At 40.6% G+C, this 13,429-nt stretch overlaps 2 protein-coding genes across 2 annotated transcripts; one reads left to right on the forward strand and one right to left on the reverse strand.

The window, feature by feature from the left end:
- Positions 1–291: 291 nt before the first annotated feature.
- MRPL19 (mitochondrial ribosomal protein L19) lies at positions 292–1,784 on the forward strand (the record flags this gene model as incomplete). Its single annotated transcript, XM_008937620.1, has 2 exons — positions 292–473; positions 1,569–1,784. Coding segments are annotated over 2 exons (398 nt in total), but the record flags the coding sequence as incomplete, so codon positions are not given.
- Positions 1,785–3,680: 1,896 nt separating this feature from the next.
- GCFC2 (GC-rich sequence DNA-binding factor 2) lies at positions 3,681–12,863 on the reverse strand (the record flags this gene model as incomplete). The annotated part of the gene is made up of 12 exons (XM_008937621.1): positions 3,681–3,795; positions 4,120–4,244; positions 4,581–4,727; positions 5,533–5,599; positions 6,387–6,463; positions 7,601–7,722; positions 8,003–8,153; positions 8,563–8,762; positions 9,483–9,595; positions 10,356–10,434; positions 11,956–12,079; positions 12,677–12,863. Coding segments are annotated over 12 exons (1,507 nt in total), but the record flags the coding sequence as incomplete, so codon positions are not given.
- Positions 12,864–13,429: the final 566 nt, after the last annotated feature.

Raw genomic sequence — 13,429 nt, forward strand, 5'->3', positions numbered from 1 at the left:
CAGCCAACTGTCCACCAGCACCCCCAGGTCCTTTTCTGCCAGGCATTTCCCAGCCACAGGTTTAAAACTGTATGCACAGAGATGCTGCTATGCCATCTATTGACAGCTGCAGAACCACTTAGGGATTTTATATCTATGTATTATGATTGGTAGACCTGTATTTTGAGGAGACTGGGCATGATCCACTGGGGCTGTGCCTACAGTTGAGGCTGGGTGGTGTACTGCTAGCCCTGTAAGCACCAGCCCAGGTGGAGCCTGAGCCAGCACTGAGCCAGAGCTGCTCTCTCCAAGGTGTGGAGATCTGTTACGAGCTCTACAACCCTCGCATCCAGTCCATCGAGGTTCTGAAGCTGGAGAAGAGGCTGGATGACAACCTGATGTACCTGAGAGATGCCCTCCCTGAGTACAGTACTTTTGATATGAACATGAAACCCGTGCCTCGTTTGGACCACGAAGAAGTTCCTGTAAACAAGGTAGGAGCCACGTGTGGAGGGTCAGCTGGGTAACTTTCATACCTGGCTGCTCTCCTGGCAGGCTGTTAAACACCTCTCCATTGCACTAGTTCCCAGGGTGACAAAAGGATACAAAGTAAGGCAAGTCTTTATGCTGCTTCTATAGTTGAATGTAAGTCTGTCAACCTCAGCAGTTAATTTGGATGTGCAAGGAGTCCTGGCTTCTGGGTAGCACTGCAGGCAGAGAAGCTTTTCTTACAGAAACATTACTGTTAATGGGGTTACTGCTTTGGGAGTGGTAGGAAAGAAGGTAAGGTTGGAAGAGTCAACTAAAATCCACCTCTGGGAGAAGATCCAGAAAAGAGCAGACCCTGCCTGAGTGTTGTCTAGTAACAGAGCTATCGTCCCTCCCCTTCCCTGTCAGCTTTTCCTTAGTAAGGAACAGTACTGGGGAGGGACTTTTTAGGATCTCAAGTAACAACAGGACTAGAGGGAATGGGGCAAAGCTGGCAGTGGGCAGATTCAGGCTGGATGTGAGGAAGAAGTTCTTCCCCAGGAGAGTGGTGAGACCCTGGAATGGGTTGCCCAGGGAGGGGGTTGAGGCCCCATCCCTGGGGGTCTTTAAGGCCAGGCTGGAGGAGGCTCTGGGCAGCCTGATCTAGTGGGAGGTGTCCCTGCTCATGGCAGAGGGGTTGGAACTGGGGGATCCTTGTGGTCCCTTCCAACCCTGACAGATTCTGATCTGTTTTGGCAGAGGACTTTGGAGCCCTGGTGGCTCGGTGGTTGGACTTGATGATCTTCAAGGTCCCTTCCAACCTAAAGGATTCTATGATTAACTACAAAAGATGGTGACTTCACTTTGTGTCAGTTTAAGGACTGTGTAATAAATCAAGACAGCGTTACTTAAAACGTTCTACAAGATGCTGTGACAAGTCCTGTGGACACAAAACATTCCTTTTCTCATAACTGAAGTAGAAGTTCATAACATACCAACAAGCAGGTCTGTTTTCTCTCACCTTCCTTCCCTTGGAGCAGCAGCTGTCTCACCTTTTGCTAAGCTCACAAAATTCAGATCATTTAACACCTTTTATTTCTTTTTTAAATCTTTCTCCCTAGCTGCAGGTACGAATGAAACCTAAACCATGGTCAAAACGGTGGGAAAGGCCAAAATACAATATAAAAGGAATAAAGTTTGAGCTCCCTGAAAAGAAAATGAAAGAAGCCCAGAAGTGGAGCCAGCCGTGGCTGGAGTTTGACATGCTGCGGGAGTACGACACTTCAAAAATAGAGGACAAAATCTGGAAAGAAGTGAGTGAAGCACTCAAAAAATAATGGGCTTTGCAGGCTAGGAATTACTGATCCTTGCTTTGAATTTGCTGTATGGATGATCCACTGTCAAATTTTGTATATACATAGGCAAAATAAAGTTCTAATTCCCAGAACATTTTGGAGTGTGCAAACTTTGGTGGATGAACACCAACGTTCTGTTCCTGAGAACATCTGCTGCTGTCTCTGGGGAGTTCAGCCCTGCTGCAGAAATGAGAAGCCTTTCAAATGACAGGCACTCTGAGTCAGTTGTGTTGCCCTTACCAAAACACTCCTGTTACTTCTCTCTTCTCAGACTAGGGCTGAACTTGTTGATGTCTAACTTCAGAAACTGGCTGTAGGCAGGAAGATGTGTCTGAGCCACCCCTGCACTCAGAGCAAGGGCTGTTAGTTTCCCATTAAAAAAAGTTTGATAGAGCAGCAATTCCAATGAGAGCAGAAAATACAAATACTCTGAGGTCAATGTTAAACCAACTGGCTCTGGTCTTCAAGCCAAATCACATGGATTAGTGTCAGGTCCCCAGTGAAGTACTCACAAAGCATCAGAAGGTTCCTAGTGTGGGGTTGGCTGGTTGCATGAAGCTGATTCCATTCTGAGCTCCAGTGTTAATGCCTTCCCCTGCTCACAGGTCATCTTTCTTCCACAAAGAACCATCTACAGCCCTAAATTGTGATAAACATCTCTTATTCTTTTATAACAACATAAAGCTTGTTACTTCAGGGAGACTTTCAGCTGGGATGAGACAGAGAAAAGCAATAATATCATAAGCCTGTGGTGATTGCTGATCAGCTATGGCATTTTTGTTGGCATTTTGAAGAAAGCAACAAATTCATTATCCTTAGAAAGCAGGATTTGCAGCCCAACTCCTGAAAGTAATGAAGGCTAATGGTGTCCCAGGTTTTTTTCCATACTTCTCATTCCTATTCTTGTCACATGTTAAAAGAACTGAACTACAGGAGTCATTAACACAGCAAAATATTTGTATTTACTTTCAAAATCCTTTGGAGCACTGAACAAAGCTATTTACAATGAATATATTTTTACAAAAATAGATCTTTAACTTAAAAAAAACATATAAAAGAAATCATAGAGATTAAGTCTGCAAGAGTTAAATTCTAGTCCCAGAAGATTTGGGAAGAATACAGTCACAAGTAAACACAGTCTGTGATGCACAAGTATCTGCAAGAAAACTTGTTATTCTAGAACAATATTGATTGCAAATATACAAAGTTAGGGGACATGAGAAATCAAAGAAGGGGAGGATGAAGAAAGGTTCAGTAAGGGAAGCACAAGCAAGAGTTTCCTAGAGCTTCACTTACTGCAAATTAACTGAAGTTGTTCTTGTGCTTCTCATCATCAAGATGCCCTTGATGAAGCAGGATGTGACAGCTCCAGCTGTGGGCCCCAGTTCAGCCTGTATCCCTCAGTGCAAAACCCCAACAACCCATCACACCCTCTCTGCCCCAGATGTTCTCCTGTGCAGCACCAGAGATGCTTTAACAACAACAACCCTGTGCCAAAACCCACTGTGGGCCATAAGTGAAGAGAGCAAAATCACTGCTGAGTCCAGTGATCCTTGGCAATACTGAGAACAGCCTGTAAAGCTGCCTGCTGGCTAACAGGGATAAACCTTGACAGGCACTTTCTAGCTTTCCAAGAATCCTTGCAAAAAGGATAAAGCACTTTCATACATTTTAGAATGCCTGAACAATGCTTTGACAACTGTAACTTGTAAAAAGACTCCTTAACCTAGTTAGAAGACATTGAGGGGGGGGAACACTGTTTATCAAGAAGACAGCAATTACAACGACATCTCTGAGGAGGCAGGACCCACTAATTAATTCTCCTGTTGGAACTGTTCCAGTGCAAGTGGCAGGCTTGTTTCAGTAATGTGTTCATTTCTATTTCCCAATCATGGATTGAAGGTGTTCAAGTTTATACTCTTGAATGAAGTCTTCAACCACACGCAGAGCTTTGACTTTCACCAGCAGGAGAAGGACCTCTTTTGCTTCAGCACTAGAAAGAAAACCAAAGAGTACTTTTATGTACCTGACTTAAGCACACTCAATGTTTATTGTCTTAGAAAGAATCAATTAACTCTCCTTGGCCTCTTGGCATCAGGTGAGCTTGGGTACACTGATCCCCAACATCCAGCACCTCAAATTATCCCATGAAACTACGACTCCTTGACATTAGAGTCTCCACCTTTTGTTTTATGTAGATACGTGACAAGAACATCCTTGAAAGCACCAAATCTATGAGGCTTAAGGAATTTAAGAGATATTTAACACAAAGTGTTCAAGGAAGTGCTTGAACCCCAAGAAAAGCCTCATCTGTTACCTGTGGTTATTCTTCTGCAGCGTATGGGCACACTTCAGTAAGTGCTGGCAGAAGTTCAGTAGCTCAGGGAGGGTTGATCCACTTTTAAGATCCTGGAACCACCTTTCTGGGAGGCATGCCACCACCTGCTCACAACAATGAATATTTGGAAAAAGTTTTAAAAGGGAAGTCTTACAATATAACCAACTCCCATCACTTCCGGCAGGGACTTTTTGGGTAGGTTCAGTCATTATTAATAGTGTGGTTTTTCTTAGAAACCAAGATTGATTATCCCTGCAAGCAGTTAGCCTTAAAAACTTAGGGCCTAATACTTTCTCTAAAATGCTTTTATGCACCAAGGTCATTCATACAAAACCAGATTTTCAATGTTTAGATTTTAACTGCTCTTCAGGTTTGACACCTCTTGGGGGAGGGGGAAAGCTTTAGTATAAACCCCCTTCCAGTGTAGACATTTCCTTTACCTTACTGCACTTCTCTGTACTGCCCAGCCCTGGTGGTGTGTTGGAGAGGTTCAGGAGGAGGTAACGATTCAGCAGCTTGCCCAGGGCCAGCTCATGCACCACACCTTCCTGTACAAGCCCATCCCAAAGCAGAACGTTGGAGAGCAGCTGCAGGAATGGAGAAACACAACACCTGTATCTGGTGGCTGGCAGTGTGCTAACACACAGTGTTACAAAGGTTTATGTAACAAAGCTAAAAATGCATCCCCAGTGGCCAGGGACACCTTCACCAACCTCTGAGGACTGAAAGGCTCGTGTTCTTTTTGTGTTTGTGGTCTAGACTATAACTTTTTATTAGTGCAGTGATACTGCCAACAAAATGTTAAGATTTGACCCAATCTGCAAAGTGATTAGGAACTAAGCTAAGCTGTGCTGTAAATTGGGCCACACTATATATAAAACTGTGGTGCACTGGTCCTGATCATACAAATCCTGTGCTATTCTGATCATAAAATGCTATGCCTATCATAACATTCTTTTTTTTTTTTAATAAAATCTTTAATCATACCTATGACTCAGTGCCACCATCATTCTGCCCGGGATCCCCAAAAGAACCCCTCTCTGCCTGCAGTGTTTGGCACAGTGACTAAATAACATGATGTAAAGCCAACAGGCCTGGCTGACCCACCCAAGGGAGAAAAAATGAACCAGCAGGAACAGATGGTGAGATCAAAGCCTCCTGCAGAAGATGTACCAGCTGGGTGAACAGAAATAGTGTTCATTTCTAGTTCATTCTGAAATCAGCACACACAGGTTGCACAGGGAACACATCCATGGCTAACCCATCCTAATAAAGATATATTAAGTTCCAAAGAATCCATCTTGCCTGAAGATACATCTCCTGCCTGACTGCCAATTATCTTTTTTGCTAAAATCAATTTCAAATGAAAGAAAAGAGCTGTATTTTCTCTACCTTAAGAGCTGACCAAAACCGTCTTTCTTGAAATTTTGACTGTAGTGATGACTTGTCTTCCACAGTGCTGGTGATGAAAAGAAGATACAAAGTTAAAATGAGTTGGTTGGGGCTTTTTAACTTAAAAGCAGATAGACAACTGATCTCTTAGTTACTGATGAATGTTAATTCCAGAATTTTTTGAGCAGTGACAGCCAGTGAGACTAAAGATCCAGGGAAACAGGGGTCAATTTGAACTCACTATAATGCAACTATAAAATAATTTGCAATAAAATTACCAATTAGAAATGCCCTTGTCTGCCTTCTATGGGTTCAGATCAAACCAGCTCTGCCTAGAACCACACATCCTACAGCAGCTTTAGCAAAGCTCCCCTCCTAGCTGTATTGTAACCCCACATCTCCCAGACTCCTCCTCACTCTCATCTTTAAGTGTCCAGCAACCACCATCAACAATAAACCTCCTTTTTTAGGGTTGCCAGGGGGAAATTGGGGGACACAGGCATGTGACACCAGAGCACCTAAGCTAACAAGTGCTCAGCTATAATTTCCTGTGCTAAAAACCAGACTATGGACCTAGCATATTGAAAAGCTTTCAGTTACAAGAACAAAAAAGCATTGTCAGTGGAGTTACCCTGATTAGAAAGGGTTCATAAACAGGAGTAAAGCTTCATAACCCTTCCTGTAATAAAACAATGAGTTTTATTACATGTTTGTAATTATTTTTTGTTTTCTTACATGTTAAGCATGTTTGTCCCATTAGCTATTAATTGATATCTTCAACATTTCACTTATATCTAAGGGGGAGAAGGGTAGAAGAATGAAAAGAAAAAGTTTAACAGTCTGAGTCAGCTTACCTTTTAGAATATAGAGGAATAAAGACATCATCTTCTATAGATTTCTTCATTCTTAGGACAACCATGTTCAGCAAATCCTATTAAAAAAGCTAATTATTAATGTATCCTCACAAGAAAGGCTTTATCTTCCATTTGTAACAACTTCAGTGGTTATTTTGTTCATCTCCAAGTGTCGTATGTTAGAGGTAGGTACAAGCACCACTAGTACAACACACACTGAGAACATGAATAAAGGAGACAAATCACAGCTGTAATTATCTAGAAGATTAAGCTAGAGCATTTTTAAGATGAGGATTTCATAGGAGGCCTTAATTTGCACATTAGTTTGCCAGGCAGCAGGAAAACCATACAGATTAGCAACAAAATCAGTTATGCACATAGGATCTTCATAACATTCCATGGTAAAAAAAAATCACCCTAAGATAGGATGCAGTCTTAGGCAACATGCTTTCAGGTTTTTTAAAAGCTTTTTTAAAGTTCTGGTTTACTGAACTTTCTGTACTAATGGTATCTGGGTTAAAAGTAAATTGTACCACTTGAAGTCAAGTCATGGTTTCAAACCAGCAACATTTAGAATGCTCAGTTGGAAGGCATGAACATATTCTTAGAAATATTTCTTTTCATACTCAGGACCTAAACATTCATCCCATTTCCCTAGTTCTATAGCAGTAATTTATTACTTATCATTTATTTAATTATTCATTACTATTTATTACTAGTTTTATAATAGTTGTTAAAATAGGTTATGTAGTCTCTCCTAAAGCAATTAACTAACCTTTAGGCATTTTCAAATTTTAAAATTCTAGATCTGCTTTATAAATAAAAGCCTAAGGAGTTGACCTTAAGGGGGGGCATTATTAGCCCATGAAGCTCAAATTTTGAAAGATAATTAAATAAAAATTTAAATCCTAACCACTGTTATTGCAGTGAGGCTAGATTAGGTCTACAGTCAGATTCTTGATAGGTACAGGCAGAATTTTTCCAGTACAGGAGCTAACTCCTGCCTGAGGATTGTCCCATCTCCCATCATCTTCAATAAAGGAGAGCATCAGAGAGGTGGAAGTTTAGCTGTTCAACTTTACACTGAAGTGACAGAACAAGTAATCAGAGCCAAACAGCTTCAGGACAATGTCCTAAGTGCCCACAGAAGCATGCACAGGGAGCACACACAGCAGATGAAGTTCTCCCTCCCCCCATACCACAGGAGCTTTTACCTCTTTTGCTGCACTGTGTTCATTTTTGGAAAGGCAGTGCTTTTCAAAGATGTTACTGCAGAGCTGCACAAGGTTCTTGGTCTGGGAAGTGGATAAAGGATCCCACACATTCTTTATAAATGCTGAAAAAAAAAACACAGAGGACTTTATTTCATCTACAATATGTAAGCAGCTATCCACTCTAGTTTCAGGGCATTACAACTACAGAAGTAAAGGTATAAAAAGCTAAGCCACCCAAAATGATCTTAAAAGAGGGTACACCTTAGTTTCACTGTGTGGAACTACAGAACCACTACATCTGGGAGCACTCTGATAGAACTAACACTGTTTGACAGCTAGTTCTTTTATTTAAGATCTGATTGCCTAGCTGCAGAGAACATTTTCAATACCATCTTACCATACCTGTAATTTTGGGAAGAATTGTTTTTTCAATCACTCTAGGCAGAACTTCTTGATTGGGGTTATCATCCCTTTTTGATTCAGACTCTGTTTTGGCACCACTGAATTCTTCTATTGCTCTGAACCAGGGCATCTCTTCTAAAGCTGTGAAATTCTGCTGAAAGATCATTCCTGTTAGTTGCTCAGCTGGTCAGGATTACAAGAAAAGCTCCATCCAACAATACCACAGAGTCCCACTTGATTTCAGATACAGCCTCATTGTTCAACCAGCCAGAACACTGAACCAGGTAAATGAGATTTAAAGCTAGGACTTGAACAGGGGGACATTCTTAAAGACTCTTCCAAGAACCCAGGAGAGGAATTCTTCTCACAGGGGTGTTGCAAGAGGCTGGAGGTAAGTTAAAAAGATTCCAACAGCACACTTCAGTTTGAGACCAAGATAATATCATTATATTAATTTCTAATGCACTCTGCTAGGTACAGAAAAGCCATCTAATTTTTCATATTAATACATCATATCCAAACACACAGTTTTTGAAGAAAAAGTCAGTTGATTGACCTACCTCAAGTGGATTCCAATTTATTAACTGAGCTCTGATCAATGGATTTAATAGCTTTGGCAGGCAGAGGCTGATATAAGCATCACAGTAAGAGTCAGGAAACTTCTCTTTCCATTCCTGGAATTTCAACAGGATTTTTCTGATGTCACAAAAATCTGCATGTACATCTTCAAAGATTTTCCTACTATCCTCTAAAATGTTATCTAGGGATAATATTCATTGGGAATAAAAAGAAACAATCACAGAACTTATTGAGGCATAAGCTGAAGAGTTTACACAATTACAGGACATACATATCTACATGATAATTGCATTTATTTATCTTGGACACACCTGACCCTGGAACAGGTTCTAAAAGCAGCTCCCTGAAAACCTGAGTTTCAGAAAAAATACTGTCAGAAGATCAAAAAAAAGGCAAGTTTCTTCAGGATCTGTTCCACAGACTTATCCAGCCATTGTGTTCAAAACTTCATATCACAGTGATATTATTTCAGACTTGAAAACCATCCTGCTGTTATGTGGAGAAAAGGAATCAAACATACCCTCCCCTGCTCATCTTCATCCCTTCATGCAAGGTAATTAAAAACACCAACCTTTAATTTAGTCTGTTTTCAGAAAACAAATTGATTAGACAAAACACATTGGACTAATGTGTTGAGTACTGTCAGATCAGCTCTGGCATGATCTAAAAGATCTTACTTCTCATTGAAATAGTCACACATAATGCCATCACCCTATAACTTGTACCAAAAGAAACCTACACCCATACACCTATTTGTCCCAAGTTGTTAGTTAGAACTGTCTAAATGCATTTCTTTTCTACACCATGCAACCAAGTATCTCTTCACCTTTCCCAAAAATCATTGAAAAAAACATCAGTGAGAGATTTTGTTCTAGGCCATCCCAGGAAGACTGCCACCAACCTTGCTTCTTCTGGAACTCATCTGCCTCTGCTGGTGTCAGCTCCTCATCACTTGACATGCCATCGTGGTGATCAGCCTCTCCTGAACTCTCTCTCACCTGCTGCCTGCAAGTCCTGTATTTTGTAATGAACTCAGATGAGTTACTGGCTCCAGGTTTGCAGAAAGAAGCTTACTGAAAAATAACCTGACTTCAAAAAAAAATGTACTAGAGGCAAGTTGCAAGAGCCTAAGGAAATGCAATCAAGGACCAATGCTAATTAGGTAACAACAAGGACAGGGAAGCTGGGGAAGAGGGAAAATCCTTGGGAGCTGATATGAAAGAGGTTAGAACCCTACAAACCATGTAACACCCTTCACTTGGCCTCATTCCCACTGACATGCTAACAACTCATCCCCTGCTTGGAACACTAAACATCTTCCATGGTTTGGAAAACTTCCATAACTTTGGAAAAAAACAAGTAGGAGTCTCTGAGCACTGTAGTATCCAGAACATGGTACCTGGCCACCACCCTCAGCAGCAACAATACTGCCTGACTTTTTTTGCCATCTACACAATAATACAAAAATATACTTCTGTAGAAGGTCATAATTTTATTACCCCAGGACAGAAAAAATTTGTCATATAGTTCTATAAATAGCCTCATTTAAGAGAACAAGATCTATTAGCATTCAGACTCAAGTCAAGATGGAAAGAAGATCATTAAAAAAAGATGGTTCCCAAGTACTTTGAATTTTGGAAAGCAAATACCTGTTTTTTTTTTTGTATAATTTCCTTTAGTATCCTACAGGTTTACATTCACCACTGCACAAGTGACAGAAAGCCAGAGTGCTGCAGATTTACCAGAGTTAAGGGTACATATACAGAATACCTACCTTCTATTTTCACACATTTCCAGAAGCTGTGTCTTCTCAGCACCCTCCAGTCCACCATTAGCTGGTTTGGCTTTCCCACCTACCAGAAGACACAAACAGAAATAAAACAGTGTGATTTTTAAGTTCCAATTTTCCCTTTAAAAAAAATCATTCAAAATCAAGCCCCCTAATCAAAACTCTACCAGCCTCCAGAGTAACAGACAGTAAATATTACTTGTGAAGTGCACACAGCCAGATGGGGCTGCTCCCTCACAGCACCTGATGAAAAGGGAGTCAACACTTGCTGCTTCCCAGGCCTGCAAAAGGAACTTGGTGCCTTCCACAGGAGGCACTTAGCAGTGTGAAAGGCAAGTGTAGGGATCTCCCTTCATCTGTGTGTCAAAAATGAAACCAAGTGCTGAATTAGAATAACTTTTGAGGTTGGGTTACTGCATTGTAATGGAAGTTAAATCCCTCATTTACACTATTCAAAATAATTTCAATAATTTAGAATTCAAGACTAGTTGGCTCTCTTCTGTCTCCTGTTACCTGAGTGATCATTGTGTGACCTCAATTATCCCCTTCTGGCTCTAGAGTCCAACACTGAAGCAGAAGTTAAAAGGATTTTCTAGTTGGACCATTCATTCATATCAGTATTAGCTGGCTTGGATGTGCACAAGATGCCAAAAAAAAAGCCTGCTACTACTCCAGTATTGTCACATGAGAAAAAAACCAGCCTTTCCACTATATTACATACACTTAGAAACTTAAACAATTAAAAGCACTGTTAAACACTCAAATACAGTCTCATTTGTAGTGAGCTGTAAGTAAAATAATTTTAATGCCAACTATTGTTATGGCACTGCCCTTTTCTCCTTCACATCTGCTGTCAGCCTCTTACACCATTTCACAGAACCCTGCAGGCTCTCTAAACAGCAGCTTTTCCTGTGTGGTCAGAAGACTGAACCCATATGATGAGGAGTAGTTAGGAGAAACTGGTGCATCTGGCCTCCATCTGCTCCAAGCATATTGCTTTTAGATTTGCCTACACAGTTTTGAAAGGTTTTGTTTTGGTTTTTTAAGTAGCAGCTGAGATTCACACAGCACAGAAACAAGACACCAGTGTGGAAAGAATATACGAGATGATAAAATTGTGATATATTCTTTTCTACAATGAACAAGAAACAATTTTGCTTCAGATAAATCTCCACCCTGAGCACACACAGCCTTGAGGACACACTCGTGTAAAAGTGATGTTGCCAAGTAAACACTCTACTTGTTCATATATTCAGAGATTTGCACCATAACCAAACTGTCTCCAACCTAAAACCTACCAGAAGACTGATGTGGTTTTTCTTTTTAAATACTGATGGGAAATGGCTGAGTTGAATAACCCAAAATTGACAAGTAATTGGTCATGATATATTCACTATTAAACCAGAGAAAACCAGCATTGATGAGGTGAGGATTTCAACTGAGGTAGAGTAGAATCCACCTACTGTCAACAGGAAGGGGAAAGGAGATGAAAGGTGAAAATGATAAGCTTAATTCAAAAGTAACCACATAGTTCTGCTCAGAGTGAATGTTTCAGTAAGAAAATGCCTTCTAACTTCATACTAACTTGTCAGATGCTGAATATAAGCAGATTCATCTTCCAGCTCATCTTGCCTTTGTTTCAATACCTTCATGGCTCGTTGCTGAAGCAGTACATGTACAGCCAGTTCTAGCTCATTAATGTCTTTCAGCTGAAATACAGTAATCAGGTTTTCAATTAATAAAAATCCTAAAAAAAACAAACAAAAAACAGTTTCCACAGGTTTTTCAGTATAGCTGTGAAGTTAGGACCAAATATTACAGATTGAAAAGTACACGCCAGGTCACTGGAGTTTTTTAGGCTCTTTTGTAACCCTGAAAACCAAACTGAACATCAGTTGCTCATCACAGGAACACCTCAGACTTCTCCCAAAAGGGTTCAACAGGACACTATTGGTGCCCTTAGTTGGCTTTCAATTTGCTTTTGAGCCACTAGCCATTAAAGAAAATTATTAACTAACATTTTTTCTGTATATTTATACTAACTTGATCATCACTTCAGGTGAAGGTTCATTTGTTTTCCCTATATTTTGTTCCCCATTACATTTTTTTTTTTTCCTGAAAATTCTGGAGTTTTTTTTCAGGGAGGTGAGGGGGAGAGCAGGGTGAGGGGTGTGGGAGTGCTACAGGTGAGGTGGTGTGTGTGATGTGTGACAATTTCCAAACAAAAAACCCTCATCTTTCACTGACAGAATGCATCTTTATCAGCTAAAAGAAAAAAATAAAAAGGAAGAAGAAAATATACATACTTTTTCATTCAAACAGTTTATCAGGTTTTCTACATATGTTTTCATGGCCCTGTAGAATTTGTAGTTCAGAGCTGCATCTGAAGACTTCTCTAACTCCTGGACAGTCATCTTTGACCTCTCAATGTCCTCCATGTATTTTTCATACTCCCTCTGGTGGGCACGGTGCACATCCTGTAATGATGTTATCCTAAAAAACAAAGAAAAACAGACAACTGAAACTATTGCCAAGTTAACAGTTGATACATTTAAAAACATTTTTTCTCATTATCATCACATACAAAATCTTTGCCTGTGCTAATAATAGTACTTGCATTCCTTATCCATGACTTCTCCATGCCAACATCTGCAGAAGCTTGGGGTGCAGATAAGCATCATGCTATGGGAGACTCAAATGTCACTTCTGTGCTGCTAGTTTTGTAAACACCACTGACATTTTACCCAGATCTCCCACTGCACCATGCTTCCCAAAAACATAAAAAGCCAGATTTTGTGATACCACATCAAATGGCTTCTACCCAGCATAAGTTGGGGAAAACTACAGTTCATGTCACCCTGTCCATACTGGTTTAAGACAAGTTGCATGGATAGCAGCACCTATTGCTCACTACTAACCAGAAACCAGCTGAGGACTCTTGGGGCCAGCAGGTGATAGGACCCATGATCCTGCATCTACAGCTGGCACTGAGGTAGGTAGCACAGGAATATTTGCATATATTACAACTCTGCTTCCTCTTCCTCCCCCTTCCCTCCTTA

Source organism: Merops nubicus, unplaced genomic scaffold, assembly GCF_000691845.1.
Source record: "Merops nubicus isolate BGI_N331 unplaced genomic scaffold, ASM69184v1 scaffold31793, whole genome shotgun sequence".
Classification (NCBI taxonomy): domain Eukaryota; kingdom Metazoa; phylum Chordata; class Aves; order Coraciiformes; family Meropidae; genus Merops; species Merops nubicus.